The sequence below is a fragment of the Paramisgurnus dabryanus genome, chromosome 12 (assembly GCF_030506205.2).
Source record: "Paramisgurnus dabryanus chromosome 12, PD_genome_1.1, whole genome shotgun sequence".
Taxonomy (NCBI): Eukaryota; Metazoa; Chordata; class Actinopteri; order Cypriniformes; family Cobitidae; genus Paramisgurnus; species Paramisgurnus dabryanus.
The window spans coordinates 13239563-13265367 of record NC_133348.1 but is presented as its reverse complement, the minus strand read 5'-3'; the positions used below and the strand labels follow the sequence as shown (position 1 = coordinate 13265367).

The window sequence follows — 25805 nt, the reverse complement described above, 5'->3', positions numbered from 1 at the left end:
TCTTTGTGTTTACCGGTATCAAAGGACTTAATTTGATTATGTTGAACGGAACTCTTTAAGTTATGTAACATTTTAAGTAATGTTACTACATTCCTAAAAAAATCTTTTTGATCAATTCTGTATTTTTAAAATTTGTGGTGTTTCAAGTTGGTGAAAAGAGAGCAGAAATATTGATGACTTATCTTGCGCTCAATACATTGTATTGTATCTGGCAAATGCTTTTATCTGAAGCGACTATTTTATTATATTTTTTGATTTAACGGCAGTTTAACTTTCGTCAAGAAGTCTGCTGCGAAGCTCGCACAAGTGCGTGCTCAGGGAAAGTGTGCATTAAGGGCGCATATCGACCGAAAGGGGGACCCATGAGCACCAATGGCAAATGGGACACCCTACGCCTACTGTCTTGTGTTCACATGAAGTGAGCCATTTGGGACAGGGGACAAATGTTTTAGTTTGTAAAACAGCAAAAACAAACTGTACTTGTAATTTTTGTATACGTTAGTATGCATTTGATTGAAATTGCATTAAATCTTATGGGTCATCAATCAGTTTTTGAACTTTTTGTCTTGTGAGTGGACAGTGTCTTACCATAAAACTGAAAACAGAAGTGATTGTGTATTAATAAAGAGCTGTGTGATCTGAACTTAAGTTCTGCACACCTCTCACTGTCTTTATTTACTTTGATCTGTTGTTTTAATGCTGTTCAATTGGAGATACAAAATTTGCAGATGGGTTATAAAATTAGCGTTTTTAATATCCAACTTAAAAATTTCACCTAACAAATATAATAAAGTATATTGAACCAAAAAATTGTAGTCGAAGAAATTATTTTGTGTATACTGAATAACCCCTTAACATGTTGCTAATGAATATTAATTGGTTTACTGGACTTAAATACCTAAGTATTTGACCAAAATTTGTCAAAAAGTTTGCTCAACTTAGATAACTAGGTTATCTAAACAAACTATTTTAAAACTAAACAAGCGTTCCCCGCATGCATTGATTGCATCATGTTCAATTCTGTGGTTAAATAATTAAAAAAGATGACTGTTTTAGTGTTTGCTGGCTTTATTTATGCTGTTGATTTTGTCTATTTCTGCTATCTGTTATATTGAGGTTGTTTTATAGTAAGTGATGTTTGTTGATTGTTGTGATTAAGGTTTGTGTGTTCAGTTCGGAGGTCTCTGTGAATGACACAGTAATGTAACTGGTTGAAAATGATCATGCATTCAACAAAAAAACATTTTAAGCAGTTACTTTACCAATTGTTTGGTCTCTCTTAAGGACAGTGTATATATAAATGAAATAATAAAAAAACATAATATTTTAGGTTGGGTGGACTGAAGTCCCTACTGTAGGTGGTTGACTAGTTATATTAAGTTGGCTCAACTAATTTTTCTTTTTTTGTACTGAAGTTGGTATTAAGATTGTTTTCGCTGTGCTGACGAAAGATTTTTTACAGTGAATATGCGCTTCTTTTTTCCCTTTTTCCCATTTTCTTTTTTCTTTTATATATATATATATATATATATATATATATATATATATACAATCTGACCAATTTTCCCTGTTGATTTTAAATTAAATCAGTATCATAGTAAAAAAAAACTAAAAATCAAATACAAAATTTTGTTGCAGTTTATATAGTGACAACAAATTAACAAAACAAATCAGCATTTTTGCCATTTCAGGGAGCATTCCTGGATAATTTTTAACCATAGTTTGGGCTGTTTATTTTTTTATTCATTGCCTATGTAAATTATCTAATCCAGCATCGCATGTAGTTGTGATCATTGTTGATATGAGTGTAGCAAAATTTTATTCTTTCTTTCAATATTTTTTGGCCAGATGTTTTGCTGCAGGGTTCCTCAAACAGCTTTGTTTTGTTCCAGTGTTTGGTGGTTTCCCTCATCATGTTTTAGTATTCACAGCCCACTCAGGTTCTGCAGTTTATGCCGTTACATTTCCTATCATCTAATGACATTCATATATATTCTTTAGTTTTTGTCTATGCTGTGATTGCACTTTTGAGTGGTAGTTTGGAATGCTTATAAAACTAATTTTACTCCATCCTGAGGGAAACTCAAGTCTGTGAGATTGCATTTGGGGATCTCAGTCCAGTTTTAAGATCAAAAGCCCTAGCTTGCATATTTTTACAGACGGGGACCTAATCCCATTTCGAAAATATACCCAACGTCTGTTTTAATGAGGTAACTCAAGTGCCCCATACCCCCCTGTGAAAATATCCTAACTGCCTATGAAATACAAGAATTGAACCATCAAACTCTTGTTAAAGCACTCTGGGCTCAGTGGATGATACTGCAGTGGAAGCAAAGGGCCATTATGTTTTCTGGCGGGTTTTGGTAAAACGGTGGGCCGCAAGGGGCCTGGAAGGACGGAATAACTGTGTTTGTAAATACCGCTCCAATTATCGGTAATGCGGCACTAATAGGAACCAGATGAGCGTTTATTTAATTTGTCAGGAAGGTAAAATTAAGAAGAGAAAATCTCTCTGCTTTAGCCAGTCATGCGAGCGCACCGAGTCCGTATGGAGCTCTCATACCAGCGTGCTTGTGTTATTTTTTGAAGGTCATAATCAAAGATTAGAACCGTCAGGAAATGCCAGGGGTCGAATAACTTCGTCTAATTGGATTTAAGGCTATTTTTCAACTTTTAAACGAAGCATACAACCGAGACTGAATTAATCAGATCAAGTTCTTTACGAAAGAAATATGAGAAATAATTTAAGGTTTAGGTAACTTAAATGCTTAAAACTAGCATGTCTAGTATTATATTTTATTTTGTTAAATTGTTTCCTGAAGCTTAAATATACACAATGATGTTAGCTACATTCAGATACATTCATATGTTCATGTCCTTCATCACTAGAAGGGCATATGAACAGTCAAAAAGTTAAAAACATTACAAACTGTAAAACCCTTTTTATTTGCAGAAAAATTAATTATGACCACCCGTCATGCTATTTCCACGTCTTGTTACTGACCAAGGACTAAACTCGATTGTATTTTAGTCATGTAAACCACTTGTAAACAGTGTTTTTGGGGTAGCAGCACTGCACTATCACAAGTTTTGCAAAACCCAGACTCAAAAAGCCTTTGTGGCAACGGCCAGAAGCACTTGGCTGAATGTGTTGACTGCTGATGATCATAAAAGCTTGAAAGAAGGAAGCCACAAAAGATTCGGATGTTACGCTTCTCTGGTGCGCGTTTGAATACATAGTGTTTGACAGTGGTGCCTTTAAGCATTGCTCTGTAATTTGATGTAATGATATATGGTAAGGTTTGAAATAAGACAGACACCATCGTCCTGTGCAATGTATATGTCTGTGTTTATTTATTTTTCATTATATTTTAACAAATATATTTATATATACATGGGGGTCACACAAGTCTTTCCACAGTGGTCTGTTCTCTATAAAAATCCTTTGTGGTCAAGACCACAGAAGTGGGTTACTGCATTAACTTCTACCCTCAAGCAAGGCCTGTGATTGTTTATTGCCATTTACCTATATATAAATGGACAGCATGCTGGTACACACAAACCCATGCATGTAATTTTATTTTCCGAATATACTGCTGTTTTTGTCAGTGCTCGGAGAGGGTACTTGTAACTTTAATATACATCCATAACTTAAAGGGTTAGTTTACCCCAAAATGATAATTTTATCATAAATCACTTACACCTGTTTCGTTCTAAACCACCAAGTTCTCCGATTGTCTTCAGAACACATTTTTAGATATTTTTTATGAAAACCAGGAGGAAGGGTTGTGCCGATAGACGATAGTATCGTGTATCGACGATCGTCAAACATATCGCTGTTAGTGGGCATTCGTGACGATAGTTGGCGATTAGTTATTATTTTTATCATCATAGTTTCACATTAACATGCGCATTGCATGCTTTGCATGAGAACGCTTGAAACGTGCCTGGTTTCGTCTTGCACGCACCTGGACTTAATGCGGTCATGAAAGGATTGCCCTTAGAACAAGGCAGCTTCTTTTTTGTCCACCAGTCAAATGACTTGTCATAAATGAGTAAAAAATAAAAAAATTAGTAAACCATTGCCCCGCCCCTGATACTATCGTGCATCGGCGATTTCACAGGCTGATGATAGGACAATCTCACAATGGGGAATATCGCCCAATGCTCCTGTCTGTCCCATTGACTTTATTTCCAAAAAGGTCCATGTTCAACAGTCATTCAATAATAATATTATGAAGTGACGAGAACACTTTTGTGCACAAAGAAAACAAAAAAATGGTTTTATTCAACAATTTGTTTTCCTCCTTGGTTGTTCAGAGCTCGTTCAAGACCAGACTACAGCGCATGCTGCTGACGTCACCCGCTGACGTAGTTGCCAGCGTACAGACACAGAATATGCTGGCAAGTAATTTGTGGATTTATACAGGCTTTTGTTAACTATTGAGGCTATTAACTATTGCTTAACTCTTTCACCGCCAGCGTTTTTAAAAAAAAGTTGCCAGCCAGCGCCAGCGTTTTTCATGATTTTCACCAAAGTTTAATGCCTTCCAGAAAATGTTCTTCTTTAAATATATAAACATACAATATACCAAATGAAAGAACAGACCCTCTGCTTTCAAACAAAAAAAACCGTTTCATCCTACCTTTAGTGGTTCTTTTGCAATCAGCTTTTGAATATGGGTAGGTTTTTGCAAAAACACCATATTTTGAGCAAAAAGCAGAGATAATTCCATTTTTATGACGGATTTTTCATAGAGATCCCATTCAGAGCGATCTTTAAAACAGACACGGACATGCAGCAGCTTGCCATAGGGCAATACTTCCGGTTTTAAAAAGTTGCGGAAGGGCGGTATTGCGGAAAGACGGAAAATCTCGTCATTGGCGGGGAAGCGTTTTCTCTTAATTGACGAGATATCTCGTCAATGGCGGGGAAAGAGTTAAATGTTTGCATAATGGATTAAATAAAAAAGCGGGAAAAAAATGCGTTTAAAATTGCCACTAGTGGTGTGACTGTGAATTGCAAGCAACGGCTCAGTCCACAAGTCACCCCTCCCTTTCAAAACACAAAGTACAGCTATGGTAGCCGCCACAGGACAAACACGCCATCATCTGAGACAAAGTAGTGACAAAACACATTATGAACTACCACAGCCAACGTCCCAGTCCAAATTATGGCTTCAGTCAGCATTTTAAAATAACATATATTTACCTGTAGATAGTGCACTGTAAAATGCAGCATAAACTACTATGTTTTGCAAGTCAATTCAACCTACTTTTTTAAGTTTGATTATATTGCATTTCTGTCAAGAAGGCCTCAAAAAACAAAAAACCTAAAACACAATGCATGTTTGCCTCTTTACCACCTCTTCTGTTTGAAACATGAAATTGCAGGTTACTTTATGCATTAATCTTTATGTGTAACAAACACAACTCGCATTTCCCATTAAATCTGACCTGACACTGTAAATTAGAAATTATTATTATAAGCTTACCATTGTGAATCAGGATAAGGAGACAGTTTTCCTGACTGTTTATGTACATGCTCAATATAGAAAAACATTGTTATGAATTTCAGCTTTTACAGAAATAGAAGCACTTGGTACCTTCTGCTTTTTAAATTTCTATGTAAAGCATCAAGTTAGTACAGTAAGTAAGATGCAGACACTGTACTCAGATCAGCTATAAAGGACTCGTTTGTTCCAACAGCAGAACTCAGTCTTGACAATATTTCAAATCCCTGTAATTTCTCATGCAGATGCTGGAAGCCTGCAGTGACCTGAGGAGGTCTGGATGTTGGCTTCAGTTTTTTTTTCTTGTTTTGAAGAATGACTGCGCTCTTTGTTTCTGAGCTCCATTTGGTTTGAAGCAACTTTTCCAATCATGGTAAGAAACCGAAGCAAAAGTAGACAGAAAAACACAGAGAGAACGAGGTGCGCCAAGGAAAAGTACGTTTGGGGTAAATTCTGTTCTGTGTCACTCTTGGACAATGGCATCTGAGGATGAAGTCCACAACAATTGGCAGAGATTTTTAGAATTGGTTGAACTTGATCCCATCATATAGCCTCACCATAAACACAAAGAATTAAAGGCAGATTAAGTCTTTGAAGTGCGATCGGAAAAAACAGCGATTAAAAAAACAGAATTCGTCCTGAAACACAAAATGTTTGCTCAGAGGAGGTCTTGTACGCTGTGTTTATGGTTCGCTCTGGGAATATGCCTTGCCGGACAGCTTGTCACAGATCACACAGTAGTCATTTTGTTGTATTTCCTTTAGGAAAGTTGGTATGATCACAGTGAGATTTATGACTCTTTTTAGGGGAGTGCTGGGCACAACCTAATGCTTTTTGGTTTTGGCTCAATCATTAAAAAAATATTTGAGTTTGATTAATTATATTTTTACACAAGCAACACACACATCTCTGCTACAAATGAGCATTTGAAGTTTGTTTCTAGTACTTACCATTCTTGGACAATTACACCAAACGTGACGGAAGTGCAAACGTTACAACTTACCCCATAGGTGGGGTTAATTGTAACAGCCAGGGGGTGAGTTGTAACACTTGCTAAAAAATAAGTTTGCAGGCAAATATTTCAATACTATTTTATCTATATACTTGAAGTGGATATTGTTTATATATCTGTCTATAATAGACAGATATCCACACTGTATTTATTCATGCAGCACTTTTCTAACAATAGTTCAATTATAAATGGGCATCAAAGTCTGATTTTAGCCATTCATTTTATTATGATTTTAATTTTTTATTACGTGACCTTATTCAATCAATATTAAAGATATGAACAAAAATAAATTTGACACACAATTTTTAATAAGACAGGCACATTTATGTTGGCAGCCAGCAATCATTCGTGTGTAGCCTATTTAAAACAACGGCAAGAATTACGCTAACGTTAGCGGTTTTCATATTGTAAGTGCTGAGGTGTTAGTTGTAACACAGCGTTACAATTAACCCTGCTGTGTCAAAATATTTTCTAGCCCACCAAAAAAGTTGTTAAGAGCTGCAGACATATTTCAAAACGATGCTATGTTTAATCAACAAGACACTGATTAATATGACACAGCATTGGATTTGGTATCTTACACACCCAACTTAGAAACCGAAAAAAACATATTTACTTACAAAAAAATTACTTACATGCCACCAAAACACTGTTCATCAATAACTCTTTGGAAAAACATTATACATTTCCAATAATTTCCAAAATACTGGAAAATAAATCGCTCAACCTTGTGTTACAACTAACCTCGCGTTAGTTTTTGCCCTGCGCACCCCTACATAAACAAGAGTTATTTTCAATTCAAATCAGATATCTAGGATTTTGAACATATTCAGCAAAAATTTGGCATCATTCATTTTACGTTGGTCCAATTATGTAACATACATGAACACAAATACAGATATGGCGTGCCAAGATTCATCATCATAATTTGACATCACTGATGCTAAATGTCAAGTAACCAGTCCGTGATTAGCAGTATGTTACCCTGCTTTTGAAAACCCAAACAAAGTTCTATTGACTGAGTAAAGCCATGTCAAAGTTTAAATTTAGTGTGAAATCAATAAAAATCAAACATTGATGCTCCTGATGCGCTTGTAAAATTTTATCTGTGCACATAGCTTTGTTTAAACACCTGTCAATTGTAGCAACTGCATCCACCAGGAGAGGCTACCTGACCCATGCTAACCATACAAACTTAGACCCTTTGGTTGATTCAGCTGCACCTGCCATCAAATAAAGCCATCTAAGATGGGTGAACCCTTCCAATAACATGTTACTGAGGTCACTTCCTCTTCTGGCGGGAACTCAGAACCTGCACTTCTAGCTGACACAAGAGATGGATGGTAGAGAAGAATTTAAAGGGGGAAAGCGCGCCAGACCCTTAGATCTTCCATAAGTGCAGTAACACCTTGGCAAGACTCTCAATCTCTCTCTTACATCTAGTCTCTGTTTTTCTCTCATGTGCTTTTCCTTCTTAAGAACTGAAGGAGATATGACCAAAGCAGCATATAGAAAACATCTATTACTACTATACCTGGTGCTTTCACATAATAACATTGAATATTGTTGCCAGAATGTGCTGAAAGAGAACAGAGTGCAGTTATCCCTTTTTCAGAGCTTTGATCTGTCAAAGATGAATTGACCTCAGGTTTTTCCTCATGGCTTTATGATGTAGCTGAAACTTTCTTTTAAACTCAGATTACTGTCCTGCATCTCATGATTAAAAACACATGTGGAAATAATCAATAGTTGTTTTTGTGATGTCATAGAAGTGATGATGTATGATGTATTTCGTGTCAGGCATAGCAAAGGGAATATGATTTAACATAAAAGGAATAGTCACCCCCCCCCCCAAAAAAAAAACACTAACATGATGTCATCATTTACTCCATATGTTGTTCCATTTTTTTATTGGTGCATTTATGATGATTTTCAACATGAACTGTCATTGTATGGTTTTGGTACAACATGAGTGATAAATATAACTAAATATAACTTCCTTTCTTTGGCTAAATTATGAGGAAATGAATAAAAAGATGAAATCAAATGTAAAGAAATGAAGACTGAATCATCATGTGTAGTTCGACGCAATCATTCCAGCAGCCCTTATTGTGTCGTATACCCCGAGGTCTGAAATGAAGCCAGGACTCTCTTTGGGAGTATCGCCGTGCTGTGTGGATGTGAGCTCGAATACGAGCACCATCCGTAACACGCCTTGCTCAGCGATGTACAGATTTCCCTCGGTTAAGTATCATAACCTTGCAAGGGCTGGGGAACTCCAGCAGGAACATTAGATCTTCAGCCAAGAAAGCTCTGGTTTGGTATTCAGTGTCAACCTGAAAAGTAATTTGACTGTTAAAATGTATGGTTTCGATTCTTAAATTGTACCAGGACGTAATGTTCCCGCTAGAAGTTCCTGCAAAGAATGCTTTGTAAAGGTCGGCCTCTGGAAATTGGCTGAGCTGTTGCTACCTTCAAAAGTACCTTGGCTTGTTTAGTATCTGTCATTGATGGATCACAGACCATGGCATCTTAGGAAGTTTTTGGTTGGTTTCAGCAAGCACTGCTTAAAATGTTACTCTCCGAACATTTGTGCTCATTTTAGAAATACATTTATTTCATTTACATTGGACATCATTAATCATGTTAGCTCTTAAATGATTCTTTGTCCACTGAAAAATGCTTTTATGACCCCTCCATCTTCACATGAACTCCTTTTTAGCAGTAGTTGCCACAACAAGGAACTGGTGGCTGTGATAGCAAACCTGTATTTTGTAGTAGTAGTTTTTTGAGAGATGTTAAGTCTGTATCCCGTGGCTTGCGTGCCTGTATGTGCTGCATGCTTTAGCTTGCATGTTAGTGGGATTGGCATAGTTTATGGAAAAGCTCTCCCCTCGTCTCAGTGTGATGCTGGCACACAGGCCAAAGCTCTGCTGTACCAGCAGCACCATCTTGTGCCATCACATCTGGAAATAATTTACAAATGAGAGAGGGAGAGAGAACGGGGGGATTGTAAATGGAAAAAAGTGACACAACAGATACAACAAAAGAACATCGGAGACAGAGTTGATTTTGAGGAGGACAGAAATGAGGTCCAGAGTTATTATTTCTTAAACATTTTTATAAAAATATACAACTTGTACCAAACTCAAAAGGAGATTTCTGTTCCCCCCTTTCATCTTTTCTTTTTGTCACCATGGCAACCAAAGAAGGATTTGCTCACAAATCTGGGCTTCTACAAGTTAAGCTATTAAGGAAACCCTGTAAACGGCACAAAACAAAGTTAAAACATGGACACAATTATCAGATTTCACATGAAGCAGTGCAACAATGATGATGGATGTTGTAGATTTGTGGGTTATTTTGTTGTGCACCGATGGTCGTGTGCGGTGTGCCTGTGACTGTTGATTTTCTGCTTGATTTATGTGTGTGTTAAATAGAGCGTAGACGCTGAGGTCTCAACCCTCTCGGGCGCAGACTATGTCAGCTGAAACACTTGAACCATGTCATAATCATAATTACAAGATACGAAAAGTTAAATAAACACAGAAATTGGAAAAAAAAATGATGGTTTTATTGGGCTGTAAAATTGCAGTTAATTCTGGGTTTATTTTGAATCGGATGAACGACATTACAAGCCTTTTGATTTGTTTTTTTATAGCACATCAGGCTGTTTAATATGTTTTTGTAGCATTATCTAAAAAGCATTTCACATGGATATCCAAGACTGTATTGGCTGAGGATAGCTTGCTGTCTTATTTATCATTTAATAATTTAAATATTGCATTACTCATAGCTGTATATTTCATAGCTGAGGTAAATTTATAGTTTTTTTTTTAATAAATGTTTAATTTGCATTTTTAAAATACATTTTAGTTATTCATGAATACATTTCTGCAAGGATGATTCTGGCTGTAGTTAAAATTCCTGTACTTTATTGTTTTGTCGTGTGTATTTATTATTGACTGACTAAAATCATACCAAGATAAATTTAATGAATCAAGCTTGGGTGTTAAATACTGTTTTGGGTACTTACATCTTATAAAACATGAGTAAGAGTGAGATATATTTCATTGTCTTCATGCATTAGCATAATTATGATTAATCCTAGAAGTAATTGATATTATAATGTAGGGCTGCATAACGATTAATCGCGATTAATCTATTGTAAAATAAAAGTTTTTGTTTACATCATATATTTGTGTGAACTGTGTATAATAATTATGTATATATAAATATGCACACATGCATGCATAATTTCAAGAAAAAAAAATATTTATATTAAGTATTTATATTTATATATAATGTAAATGATACATAAATATAAAAATGTATATACTTGTAAACATTTTTTTAAATATATACATGCATGTATGTGTATTTATCTATACAAAGTTATTATACAAAGTTTACACACATACAAACAAAAACTTTTATTCTGCAATAGATTAATCGCGATTAATCGTTATGCAGCCATATTATAATGTCATTTATAACTTTCAAACAAAACCTTATTTGAACTGTGTCATCTGTCGTTTGAAATTACTGTTAAAGCTAATTTATTAGACGTATGCAATTCTTTAAATTACTATTTAGAGCCAGTATACATTAGGGCTCTTTTAATAGCAAAGCTCAAGTACTGAGAAAGAGTCCTGACCCCAAACCTCTGTGAGAGTGAATGGAGAATTTGTGTGTACAGTGCACAGAAGCTGACTGTCTTTGGTCTCTACTCTCTTTATGTCAGACTTGCTCTCTAGATTGTGACAGGAGGACAGAGTCCAGACGCCGATGTGTCTCTTTACAAATATGTCAGACCTTCTATTTTCCCTCCACAACCGAAAACCTCAGACCTCCAAAAGTCAGGATCTCTCGCTGACAGACAGAGCAGCACAATCGACCTCGTGAGACCAGGCACAGACGCACAAGCGCTAGGAAAAATAACTATTTACAGAGTCATTATTGCACTTATAGGAAGCTGTATGCATTTGTTGGTAGTAGTGAGTCTAAGTTCAAATTTATACAGTAAGTGTATAAAGGAGTGTTGATTTGAAGGGACATTTCACAAGACTTTTTTAAGATGTCAAATAAATATTTGGTGTCCCTAGAGTACGTGAAGTTTTAGCTTAAAATACCATATAGATAATTTATTATAACATGTTAAAATTGCCACTTTGTAGGTGTGAGCAAAAATGTGCCGTTTTTGGGTGTGTCCTTTTAAATGCAAATGAGCCGATCTCTGCACTAAATGGCAGTGGCGTAGTTGGATAGTGGAGATTAAGGGGCGGTATTATCCTCTTCTGACATCACAAGGGGAGCCAAATTTCAATTACCTGTTTTTTTCACATGCTTGCGGAGAATGGTTTACCAAAACTAAGTTACTGGGTTGATCTTTTTCATATTTTCTAGGTGGATAGAAGCACTGGGGACCCAATTATCACACTTAAACATGAAAAAAGTTAGATTTACATGATATGTCCCCTTTAATTTACAGGACCCTTGAGATGTTTTTATTAGAGATCCATCAATATTAAATTTTCCACCTTTTTCTGATGGCCGATTATTCCGACTGAGATTTGCAGATACCAATGCTGATACAGATAATTTGGTGGTTATATTAACTTGCATTAACTAAATTCTAAAGAGTGCATTTTCTGAATGTTATTCATTCATATAATGACCATTAATATTATTGAACATTAAACTCATTGAACTTTAGTAATGTTTTTTACATTTTCTATACACAGAGCTCAAATTCATTGCATTTTCCTGTTCTCTTTTGATTTGACAGGATATATCGGCCATGACTATCATCTGTTTTTAAACTATCGGCCGATAACTGTAAAACAATTCCTTTTATATACCGATTATTGGCTGATATTTTGGTGCATCTCTAGTTTTTATCTATGGGCTTCCTTTACCAGTACATTGTTTTCTAGTAGGACTCAAATAAAGGTTTTTATTGGACTGGGTTTGTGAGAATGATATGCCATTGTTTTATTATGTTTTATGCATATACGTTGTGTAAACATACAAATCAGTGCTTGTATTTACATATGAATTTCATAGGTTTTTGCATGTTTTGTGATGAAACACCGATATGACAGCTAATCACGAGACATGCAAGAACCAATGAGATTCAGTGTTACCGACGTGCCATATTTGAATTTACAATTGCTGACATATCTATTTTATATATTTTGCTTCAAAACCCACAATTCAATGCCACTACAAAGCTAGAAAGAGCTAGGGTATTTACAACTCCGATTGTGCACAGGAAAAAAGACGTATACACCTATGATGGGGCAATTTTCATTTTCCAGTGAACTGTTTCTTTGTTTGATCATTTCTAGGGTCCTCATCACCCGGTTGGTATTTATTGTATAGTGCCATAATGACTTGCAAACTGTACATTTCCATTTACGCATTCTTACTAAAATCTGTCACAAAGTCAATTTCTAAACGGATTTCATTTGTAAAAAGTGAATCTATCTTAATGTGGAAGTGTTTTTGTTGATATGTGTATGTTGGTTGACGTTCAAGTAGGTTGACATTATCACGAGAGACAGGGATCCCACTACAGAATGCCTCAGTGACAGCTGGTGCAACATACCTCACAAAAATAACCCTTCTCACCCCACACTACCCACAGATTAGAGCCATACTGCCCTCCTATGGTTAAACATTTTCACAAATAAACAAATAAAATGTGCATGTGAATTTAAGATGAATAGTGCTGGCTTAACATAAATAATGCTACTGTAATAAATTAGATTGTGATGTAATATTACACTTGTGTGTGCCTATGCAGTAAATTTCCAGTGTAATCATAGAAAAATTGTTAATAAAATGGAGAAGAATAGTATAACTGGTCATATAACAAGACTGTATTGTCAAGATGTGTTAGGTGACTGTATTGCGGTTTTGGAGTGATTCTGTACATTCAAGTGGCCAGCAAACAAATAATATAGTTTGGAAAATATTGTAATAACTGTCAATGTTTTGGATATTATTATGAGGTTACCTAATTTGCATGTTTCCTTAAATAAACAAATGTGTTCACACAGGTCAGGTTCGAGCATATTAAAGGGCAGTCGATCCAGTTGAATCTAGCTGGATCTGCTTTTGCCTCCGTTTTAATATTTGGGTCATCTAACGCTTCAGATGCACCAGTGATCCTCACATTTAATTCCTAGGCTGGCTGTTGAAGTAAAAAAAGACCCCCATATCACTGTGACACCTCCTCCTTATTCCTCCGCACCACACTGGGGTCGACCCCTCAGGGAGGAGGACCCTCAGTGTCACTTTATAGTTCATTTAGTTCATGTTGTTGTGGTTGTAGTTTAGGAGAACCGGCTACATCTTAGTAGATCTTGATTAATTGCGTTTTTATGTGAACGTGTGATTTAGTCAGTATGGAGCGGAAATGAGGGGTCTGAGAACCCCAAGGTGAAGAAAGCGGTCATGTTTAACGGCTATCGTACTATTTCACAGCACCTCAATGACCTGAAGAAGGAGAACTTCAGCCTCAAGCTTCGCATCTACTTCCTGGAGGAACGTTTCCAGCAGAAGTTTGAAGACAGCAGCAGCGAGGATGTCCATCGCAGGGTGAGTGGCAATGTAATGAAGGGGTGAGAAGTGTGGGGTAAAACAAGAAAAATGGTTGACTTAAATGATGCCTGGGAAAAGTAAACCAGTAAAATTTTAATAATAAACCAATTATTAGTGTTCATGTACCTCAACTGGTATGGCATTGTGCTAAGGGTTGTAGGTTTGATACCAAGGGAACCTGGATACTGCTAAATATGTATACCTTAAAGTCACTTTGGGTAAAAGTGTCCACCAAAAGCATAAATGTAATTTTATTATAACAATAGATATTTATAATGACTATTTATAATGTATTTAGTTTTTTTCTGGTTTGTGCGACTATACGCCGCCCGTAACATATTTATATTGTAATGCTACAGCATTTGTTTTGCTGGCTTGGCAAATGCTAGGCCCTAAAATATCCTAAAGACAGAGCAGAACACAAACACATCTATAAGATAGGCAGTGAACAACAACTGCAACCTACATATGTGCTACCAAAGAATCTATATAAATAAGCAGCATTAATATGGATCAGCAATATCTCACACCTGCCACAAACTGAGTATCATTATGGGTGGTGTGGTAGACTGACTGACTCTGGGTGGCTCTGGTTACTCTGGAGGGAAGTAAAGGTGACACTCTTTAACAGCTGTTGTCTGTGTATTACTGTACCAATGTGGAACACAGGAAGAGTAAAAGCAAAACAGGACTCCATGAGAAAGAGAATTCACAGATGAGATCTCTTAAATATCTAAAAATTTTCCTGGACATCAGTGAGATGCTTTTGCTTTTAAGGATAGTTTACAGAAAAATAGAAATTCTGTCATTATTTACTCAACCTCAAGTTTCCAAATTTGTACACATTTCTTTGTTCTGCTGAACACAAATATAAAAAGATATTTTAAAGAATGTTTGTAACCAAGTTGATTTGGGGCACCATTGACTTTCATAGTAGGAAAAAGAATAGGGAGTAAATGGTGCCACAGATCTGTTTGGTTATTAACACATTTTTAAATATCTTAATTTGTGTTCAGCAGAACAAAGAAATTCATACAGGTTTGGAATAACTTGAGGGTGAGTAAATGATAACAGAATTATCATTTTCCGTGTCTCAAATATTTCTCCTGAAGAAAAGCCAAGAAATCTCACATATCTCTATTAAAGTTTAGATCTCAGTGTCACAAACTGAGCTCAGATTTGCATTTAAAAGTCAATATTATTGAAGATTTCTCTTCAGGTTTACCCCAAATCCAGATCAGGGTTTCCCACAGAAAATGTGTTATTTAAGCTGGTAGGGTTGGGTGGGGCCAAGGGCGTGGCAATCAAAGGGCCGGGCCATTTGCGTCATGTACGCGTCATGATGAAATTAAAATATTTTTATTTAAAACACTCAAATAAAACTTAATCTTAAAGGAGTGTTACTACTGTAGCGTGTAAATAATGCTCATAAATAAAGTGAGCAAGAGCGCTCAACAATTATATCTAATCAACAGGCACGTGAAACCTAGCTAGCAGGTTGCTCAAACAACAAAATCACCAGCTTACTTATTTAAGTTTGCAAGAACTGTAGACTAATACAATAACAGGCTTAAATAACCCCAAAACATTAGTGCAAATACAGTTCTCATGGACACGCTTTTTATCAACTGGCTATCCTCCAGACATGACTGACCACGTCTTTATCTCATTTCGGCCAAGTGGCACGCGTGCACGCTCGCGGTGTGAAGAGCGTCCAAGCTATTCTCCGAGATGTTTTATCAACTGGCCAGACAGTGACGGTCCGGACCACGTCTTTCTCATTTCGGCCGTGTGGCGCGCATGCCCGCTCGCAAGATGCACTTGACGGGCTTTTGTGCAGCTAATTTATTTATTTATTTATTTATTTATTTTGGGACAACCTAGTTAAGGTGGTAGGGTTTCCCAGCTTAGGCGGGCTGCCCGAACTGCAAAGTGCTGCGGGAAACCCTGCAGACAGTGTTACCTATACGTTTTACATTTTTACAACTCTGTACTCTTAAAATATTTGAACAATTGTTTCATTTTTTTTCTACTTTTATTTCTCCTAAGCAATTTTAAGGAAAACGTCTGAGATTAGATTGATGCTTAAATGAAACACAACCTGAGAACTCCACATCAAATCTCCTGAGCTATGAAAGAGCAACATCTGAGCAATGAAATTGTCCTCTGGGTTCAATTAGCATTGCTTCTCAGTTTTAATAATAATCACAGCTGAAATATTTGTGTGTAACCAAAAGAAACAGTATCACTGCTAAGAAAACACTTTTTTATGAACCTGCTGTGAATAAACAAATATTAGTCCCACTGACCCATATTAACTACATTAGGGGCTTATTCATTACAGCTGTTCCTCACTGCTGTCATTCATCAAAGTTTACTGGCGGAGGATTATTATGGGATACATACCTGTAATATTCACATAAGTGGGTACTTGCCAGCTATGTTGAATCTCTGGTGTTAAGAGTTTAAAAAAAGTCGTAGTTGCTAAGGCCTGGTGCATTGTGGGAAGGGAAGAGTACAGGGGGTGCATGTGAGAGCGATAGCAAAGAGAGCGAGACAGGTGCTTGTCTGTTGGTCTATTTTAGGGTCTCTGCAAATCCATGTGACTGCAACTGTATGTGCAGAGGGCTCACGGCTGCCTCTGCAGAGATTATTAGCAATTAAATGTTTTACATGGACATTCGTGATAGGCCGATATATTGCAATGGCAGATATATCGGCTGATATTTAGATTTTTTCCCGGCAACGGCTGAAACATATTTTCAGTCGGCCAGTAAATTTATCTGTTACTTAAATTTGGCATAAATGTACTGCTTTTATGCAAAGTGACTTAAAGGAATAGTCTACTCATTTTCAATATTAAAATATGTTATTACCTTAACTAAGAAGAGTTGATACATCCCTCTATCATCTGTGTGCGTGCACGTAAGCGCTGGAGCGCGCTGCGACACTTCGATAGCATTTAGCTTAGCCCCATTCATTCAATGGTACCACTCAGAGATAAAGTTAGAAGTGACCAAACACTTCAACGTTTTTCCTATTTAAGACGAGTAGTTATACGACCAAGTTTGGTGGTACAAAATAAAACTTAGCGCTTTTCTAAGCGGATTTAATAGAGGAACTATATTGTATGGCGGAACAGCACTTTTGGGAGTACTTCAACTCGCCTGAAAAATCCGCTCCCCTTCTTCCTCTCATAATGGGAGAGGGAGGGTGTTACTGCGCCGAGTCGAAGTAGTGTTTGGTCACTTCTAACTTTATCTCTGAGTGGTACCATTGAATGAATGGGGCTAAGCTAAATGCTATCGAAGTGTCGCAGCGCGCTCCAGCGCTTACGTGCACGCACTAAGATGATAGAGGTATGTATCAACTCTTCTTAGTTAAGGTAATAACATAGTTTAATATTGAAAATGAGTAGACTATTCCTTTAACAGTGCATTACTAGGTATAGATTTAATCAGTATGTATGTTGAACCCATAATCATTTGCATGCTTATTTAACAGAAATTTGTAGTATTTACTTTATAAAAAAAAACATTTTTCAGCCTCTTAGCTGTAGTTACATTTGTTTTGAGTAATGTCGGAGCCAAACTTGCATGAATTTCTAAAAAAATAAATGTAATAGAGAATCAAAATGATTGACTTAATAGGAAATTCCCCTTTTTTGAAAATATACTAATTTTCCAGCTTCCCTAGAGTTAAGTATTCGATTTTTACAGTTTCGAAATCCATTCAGCCGATCTCCTGGTCATGCACTTCCACTTTTAGCATAGCTTAGCATAATCTATTGAATCTGATTAGACCATTAGCATCGTGCTAAAAAAAATAACCAAAGAGTTTTGATATTTTTCCTATTTTAAACTTGACTCTTCTGTAGTTACATCGTGTACTAAGGCCGACAGAAAATTAAGTTGTGATTTTCTAGACAGATATGGCTAGGAACTATACTCTCATTCTGGCGTAATAATCAAGGACTTTGCTGCTGTAACAAGGCTGCATGAGGCGCAGTGATAGTATGCAGCAGCTGAAAATAGTCCCCTTAGTAACTTTCAATGGCACGGGACTATTTTTGGACAGTGCGTAATATCACTACGCCTGCTGCAGCCATGTAAGGGCAGCAAAGTTTTTGATTATTATGCCAGAATGAGAGTATAGTTCCTAGCCATATCTCCCTAAAAAAATGGCAACTTTTAATTTTCTGTCATTCTTAGTACACAATGTAACTACAGTGAGTCAACTCTTTGGTTATTTTTTTGCGCAATGCTAATGGTCTAATCAGATTCAATGGATTATGCTAAGCTATGCTAAAAGTGGTAGCGCCAGACCCGGAGCTGAATGGATTCCAAACCTGTAAAAATCAAATGTATAAATCTAGGGGAGCTGGAAAATTAGTATATTTTCAAAAAAGTGGAGTGTCCCTTTAAACCATGCAGCTTGAAACCATGAAAGCTACTTCTAGTTGATGCATTTAATGACTGTGAAATGGACAGTATGCTGTAATCACACAGTGCACAAATGTCAGGCATGTCAGGCCTATGTTCTAGAATGCACGTACACAAACACACAGACTATATACTACCATAGTACACAGTTATGATGATGTTTGATGTAATGGTTATACCCTGAACCTGACTATATCACTAAACCTAATCCTCATGCAAACTTTCAAATAGGTTGTTTTAATTTAAGCTCTTGTGCAATGTGCGACACGTGTTGGACATGTTTAAAATGATATAAAATCATAATAAAAGATTATTTTTCAGATATTATGGCCCCAGTTTAGTTGCAAGAAAACCCCAGAATGTGACTTTCATGACTTTAAAAAGCAATCCTGTTGTTTTTCAGAACATTGAGCTGAAGGTCGAGGTGGAGAGTTTGAAACAGGAGCTCCAAGAAAAACACGAGCAACTTGACAATGCACTGTAAGTATATAGATTTCTGTCTTCATATATCCACACATTATTCATGTCTGTCACATTTAGAGCTATGAAATGTGCATAATTTCTGAACCGTAGTGTTTATACTGTTGACGGGAGATTAAACTTAAAATGGCTTTGTTATAGTTACTTCTCAACATCTAAAAACGACACGCATCACATTAATAAACACAACATACATTTACTATAATAAACAAAGTAAAATAATAGTATTTAGCACAGGGGGTGAGGCCAAACCTAGACACAAAATCCATCAGGAAAGCAGTTAAACTGTAAAGAGTACAGTAAATCTATCCGCTCTCCAGTGTGCTGATCCTTTCTCTTGCTCCGACTTCTGGCCCACTATCTGCATACCTGCTTCTCATAGCTAACAGACATGTGTGACTTATCTATCTGACCTGCCAAATGCAAAAAGCCAGACTCCACTTATGTCAGACACTTATCTTCAGGTTGAATGCCATCATACACTTTAAAACATGCATATGGTCCAAAGTCACCTGCCATGTGTCTATAAAAAGTCAAGAAGCAATTCATTCTCTTCAAAATATACCACAATGACGGGATCGAGTTCATGCTTGATGGAAGATCTTTGCTTTATCTTGTATGGTTGGGTGAAAACATGTCAGTGATGTTTAAATTTACAGTCGGATCCACATCACCTATGCTTGAGACCCCCTTCCCTTGTGTTATTCTTTGGGTGACATCATTCTTCATTGGTTTGCTTTGTGCCATTTCCATCACAAGCTCTGTTCATATCTGATGACGTGTCTACCCCAGTGCCAAACAAAACTCCCCTCACCTCTGTATTCTTCATAGCTTCCTCTGAAGCTTGTCGCTTTAAGCCTCAAAACGAACATTTAATACTCAACACTAAAAACTGATCAGAATTCAATGACATTACCTTCTGAACTAAATGACATCTCTGTAGGCTGCGATAAGTAACACTAACTGCTGATGTGAGTGACTGGCTTAAACCACTATTCGCATAAATGGACGTCCTGGCGAGGTAGTCAAAAACCCAGAGGTGCTGTTTGCTCTGGATCAAACGCTTACAGCGGGGTCAAAACCGCAGCAATCATCACTTTTTAAAAACAGCTATGCGGCAATGGAGCATGGGATCTGGAAAAGCTGTTATGAAGCCCTCAAGAGGGCCACTCTTTAGTTCTCGATCGGTGTGTTGAGTGAGTGACCCTCAAAGACACCCCAGAATACTTACAGTGTCAGGACAACACCGTTCGCACACACAGAGGACTATTAAGCATCCCAAAAGAGAGGTGAACAAAGATTGTTACTGCTCCCATTGGGACCCTTTTCGTTTGCTTTCACACTTAATATTTCTTTGAGGAATTGAGAAATGAAACGAAACTGGTTTACTGAGTGTAAAAGGTATGAGGACAAAGATTAAATAAATCAAACATGACAACAAGGAGTAGGAGAGACTTTTTCAAAGGCAATATTAAATCTCATTTAACTGAGAATGATCTGTGTAATATATACCTAAAAACATGATTTTATCCTTAATACTAAAGATTTGTGTAGGCAAGCCAAGGTAATGCATTACTTGCTTACATACAATATCACAGTCTTCCTCTTAAATATCCAAAACTGGATTATTTTGTTTTTGGGTTCACTGTTTCTTCAAGAATTAACATTGGTGTTTAACATTGGGCGGGGGGATAACCCTCGTGGTCCTAAATTATGTGCCGATAAAGAGCTAAATAGATGACAAGAACTGCATTTTTCTGTCTACCTGGAGTTTTACTGTATGTGCTCATCTAAGGGTCCTTTGAGAAAAATCCATCTGGGTAAACAGCATCAAAAGTGTACCTTTCATTTGTCTTGGTAGGTTGTTTTGGTATGCATCCTTTTTTGAATAGTTCACTTAAACTTTTGTTTTTACTCTTATTTCAGAACTTCAGCCGTTAGTCAACATGAAGTGGAGGGGCAATGTCGCTGTAAGGAAGGGCAGCAGGAGATTGGACACATCCAAGAGGTTCTGGAGACCAAGATCCAGATTCTGCAGGAGGTAAACATGCAAAACACTTCAACAAGTTTACATTTTTTATTGTTTATTTATTTTGAGTTTTTGTTTTATGCAGAGGGGGAATTCTCAAACTGGTTAAAAAATTTTAAATAGTGAAATTATATTTAAACAACTTAAAGGGACATTACACTTTTTTTTGAAAATATGCTCATTTTCCAGCTCACCTAGAGTTAAACATTTGATTCTTACCGTTTTGGAATCCATTCAGCTGTTCTCCGGGTCTGGCGCTAGCACTTTTAGCATAGCTTAGCATAATCCATTGAATCTAATTAGACCATTAGCATCGCACTCAAAAATAATCAAAGAGTTTTAAGATTTTTCCCATTTAAAACAGAAAATTAAAAGTTGTGATTTTCTAGGCAGATATGGCTAGGACTATAGACCGTTTCATAGGTGTGCACGTGCAGTGACACGATAATCGTCTAGTCCGAACTTTACTCCAGGTTTCTGTTTGTTTAATGGTCTGACTAGTTGCTGAAACTGAACTCTTAAACAAATACCTTGTCAAAAATAACAAATGTTTTGGGTTCCTATGTAATCTACGTGTTATTTATTTTGCTTGTCATAGAAATAAACTACTTTAAAATGTCTTTGTTGTTATTTATTCTTCGCAGAGTTTACCGGAAGTTACGTAATGACCACGAAAGCTACGTGTTTATGTTGTTACTGCTGAAACGCTCTATACTCTCAAACTGGCGTAATAATCAGTGACTTTGCTGATGTAACATGGCTGCAGCAGGTGTAGCGATATTACACACTGCCCGAAAATAGTCCCCTGTTATTGAAAGTAACCAAGGGGACTATTTTCGGGCAGTGCTTAATATCACTACACCTGCTACAGCCATGTTACATCAGCAAAGTCACTGATTATTACGCCAGTTTGAGAGTATAGTTCTTAGCCATATTTTTTAGTGCGAGGCTAATGGTCTAATCAGATTCAATGGATTATGCTAAGCTATGCTAAAAGTGGTGGCACCAGACCCGGAGATCAGCTGAATGGATTCAAAACAGTAAGAATCAAATGTTTAACTCTAGGGGAGCTGGAAAATGAGCATATTTTCAAAAAAAGTGGAATGTCCCTTTAATAGCATTTAAAATGATTACCTATTATGAGTTTTTTTATTTAAAACTATTATTTTATAATGCATCATCAAGCTTGTCACATGACACTTTACAGTCACAATGGCACTGTATGACTGATGTATCGGTTTCATTTCAGAATTTTCCTCTTATTTAAAATATCCATTAACTAAATTTCCAAGTTGTCACATTACAATATTTTTCTTTAACTCGAGGACAAATGTATTTATTAAATTGTTAAAAGTTTGTGTGACTTAAATACTTAAGAAAACATACTAAGAAGTCATCTAAAATCCCCCCCCCCAACCAGAGTCCCCCAGTGAATTTCTGCCAATTCCAGCCCTGATTACAAGGTGTACATATTATCATACATACTCCCTGTGGATCAAACCCATGAACTTTTGCACTGCTAATGCTCTATCAGCTGAGCTACAGGAGCAGGCAAACTTATACATAAAAACTTTGTGTACAATGGAAACAAAAGACTAGTTCACCCTAAAATTACTCATCCTTAATCCATTTCAAACCAGTTTAACATTTATTATTTTTTGTGAAATAAATACAAGTTTTGAAGGCTTAAGGCGATGTTATCTTCTATGCAATTACAATAAATGACAACTTTTATGGCATTTATGTTGAAAAATAAAAATTTGAGTACAGTTTAAAAGGTTAACATCTGATATGTAAACATTTATTTAGTGTAATATATGTTATAATATATAAAGTGGAACACTGTATGGACCATTCAGCATCCCGGACCACAAGTTTTTTTTATAATAATTATTTTAAAATACTTTTTTAAATTTTTTCTTTCAGGAAGCTCAGCTTGCAAGAACCGAAGCAGAAAAAATGGCTTCCCTTGCTGACTTGGAGTCCCAGCGCTGTTTGGCTCTAGAAAGAAGGATGATGATGGAGATGCAAGGAGATGAACCATCATCTGCCACAGAACAACAGGAAGTGTTGGCGGAGAAGAACAGGTACCCTGAAAAGACAATTACATTCACATTTATAAAACTAAATAACTTCTGTTTATATCTGGATAAATTATGCTTAATGCTGTAACTACTTTGTTTCTGTTAGGCTGATACAGGAACTGAATGAAACATTATTAAGGAGAGAACAGGAGGCAACTGGTCTGATTGCAGAAAGGGATGTTCTTGCTGCCAAAGTAACTCAGCTGGAAGAACAACAGCAGAACCTAAATGGTCCCCTCCAGCAGAAAGTCAAACATGAGCAGGTAACTGTACAATTGGGCTGTTATTGTGTCCAACAGAGACCACGAATCACCACTGCAGTTTTTTTCTAACCTAATTTAATTTGTGTCACATCTGAAGCAGACAGTGTGTGCTGTCACGTTGTGCTTTTTAAGCATAAACATTTGAATAAATAGACGTTGTGCTAATAATAGAGATTATACATATAATTGTTAATAATCATAATTGTAGTTAAAGTAATAACAGTTATGAATATAACAGTAATGGGGTCATGCCATGTATTTATAGATGTACATTTAAAATAATTGGTGGCATGTATTTATAGCACTGGGACATTGTCCTTGTGACACCTAAATCTATGCCTCTAATTTATTTGCTGTAACCTAAAAAGCTGATATCTGGGATATGTGCATGTGAGGTCTTGCTCTACTGTAAATAAATTTGACTGGCCTGTAACTAACTAGGTCACATTGTCTTTTGGCCCCTAGTCAACCCCATAAAGAAAATAGGTTCAGATATCCGACTGTATTTATAAACACAGGGTCTCAGGGTCATGCCATTATAAATGGGTCAGTACCATGATGGCAAATTCTGGAGTGATGTAATGTTTATTCCAGAATAGAATATTTACAGTGTAGGGAATGACAAACCAAAAGAGGGAGCTTTAAATTCACTTTCTCTCTTTGAATTTTTAGGACCTCCGAGAAGACATTGCTCATGGAAAAAACAGCAAAGAGAAGGAGATGCAAGTATGTTTTTCCGCTATATATAAGGGATGAGATGAATTTCCAAAAATTAAAATGATGACATTTATTTACCCTCAAGTGGTCCCAAACCTGTATACATTTCTTTGTTCCTGTGAACACAAATAAATATTTGTAATTAAGCAGGATGCAGGTTCATCAATGACTTCCATAGTAGGAAAACAATACTATGCAAGTGCCTTTGTGTTCTTTTATTTATTTTTTATTCATTTAAACAGGGACAGTGTAAAATATACATAAACCTTAAAAAGGAGAGATGGATTTTACCAAGTTGTAGCACTTGTGCAGAACATAAAAAATGTATACAGGTCTGTAACAACTTGAGGGTGAGTAAATGATGAGAGAATTTTAATTTTTGGGTGAATTCAATGTTTTACTATTTGGATAATACAAACATTATTATTATTAGATGAATTTTTACTAAATGCTCTTCGTGTGTTAATACTTTAATTATATTGTCATAAGCATAAATAAATAAAGCATACATTTTTGGGGAAAGTGGTTAAAACAATTAAAAGTGGGCTGAGAGAGACATCTAGCGGCAGTGTAGAGTAATAGCACGCAACCAAGCATACACATTCACAACCAAAACCACGTTTTAAATGAACCTAGCTGTATTTTAAATAAGTTCACATAACATTTCATCCAGTTCTCTGGAGTTATTTCATAACTATTTCATTCTTTACCATATTATGTTTTTTCTATGCTCCTGGTTTTTGCTTTGGAATGGATAAACGATTATGTCATAATGCTATAAAACATCAGTCAGTCGAGAGAGTTTAAAAATATGCAGTATTCTGTGTCTTGCCTAATTAGCTTTTCAAAATGACGTCATCTTTCTCTAAAATCCTACCACTTTCTTTCCAGAGTCAACCCAAGTATTACAACGTTAAAGTTAATATTTCAATTATAAGCTTACAAATAAACATTTCAATACTGGTGAGGTACTGTACATACTGTAGAGTAATAACGGAAACGCACTCATTTAACTTTACTGGGTCTGACTGTCAGCAAATCTTTGCCATCTCAGTGACTGGTAGACATAAACAATGAGATAATGCTACATTTGCCTGATTAGAATAAATAGGTTTTTGATTAAGGGGAGTTTTTTGTTTTAGTGCTGTTATGGTATTCTGTCCACTTTGTCTAAATTCTAGAGACATGTGAATGACAAATTCACACAGGCACACCAAACAGACTGCCAGACTGTGCAAATATCCCCAGAAAGCATATGTCACCACTTATTTTTTTTCTATGGTCGATGGGATCATTAATAATTCAAAAGATTGGTCTGTTTTAAAGAGTGTCCAAATGGTTGCTGTGAGGGGTATGACAGCAAATCTGATTATTTGTAAAGATAGATAGATAGATAGATAGATAGATAGATAGATAGATAGATAGATAGATAGATAGATAGATAGATAGATAGATAGATAGATAGATAGATAGATAGATAGATGAAAATTATGTTTAGTATGATGAAATGATGCTTAGTATGTAATGGATACTAAACACTGAGATAGATAGATAGATAGATAGATAGATAGATAGATAGATAGATAGATAGATAGATAGATAGATAGATAGATAGATAGATAGATAGATAGATAGATAGATAGATAGATAGATAGAT

At 36.2% G+C, this 25805-nt stretch overlaps 1 protein-coding gene across 2 annotated transcripts in view; it reads left to right on the top strand.

The window, feature by feature from the left end:
- The window catches only part of pde4dip (phosphodiesterase 4D interacting protein), a 74699-nt gene that overhangs the window by 19627 nt on the left and 29267 nt on the right, over positions 1-25805 (top strand). For both annotated transcript variants that reach the window (XM_073811393.1, XM_073811394.1), the window contains exons 4-9: positions 14017-14130; positions 18979-19055; positions 20982-21096; positions 23011-23171; positions 23275-23431; positions 24104-24157. In XM_073811393.1, the coding sequence (XP_073667494.1) occupies positions 14017-14130; positions 18979-19055; positions 20982-21096; positions 23011-23171; positions 23275-23431; positions 24104-24157 (678 nt within the window). The remainder of the gene's footprint in view (positions 1-14016; positions 14131-18978; positions 19056-20981; positions 21097-23010; positions 23172-23274; positions 23432-24103; positions 24158-25805) is intronic.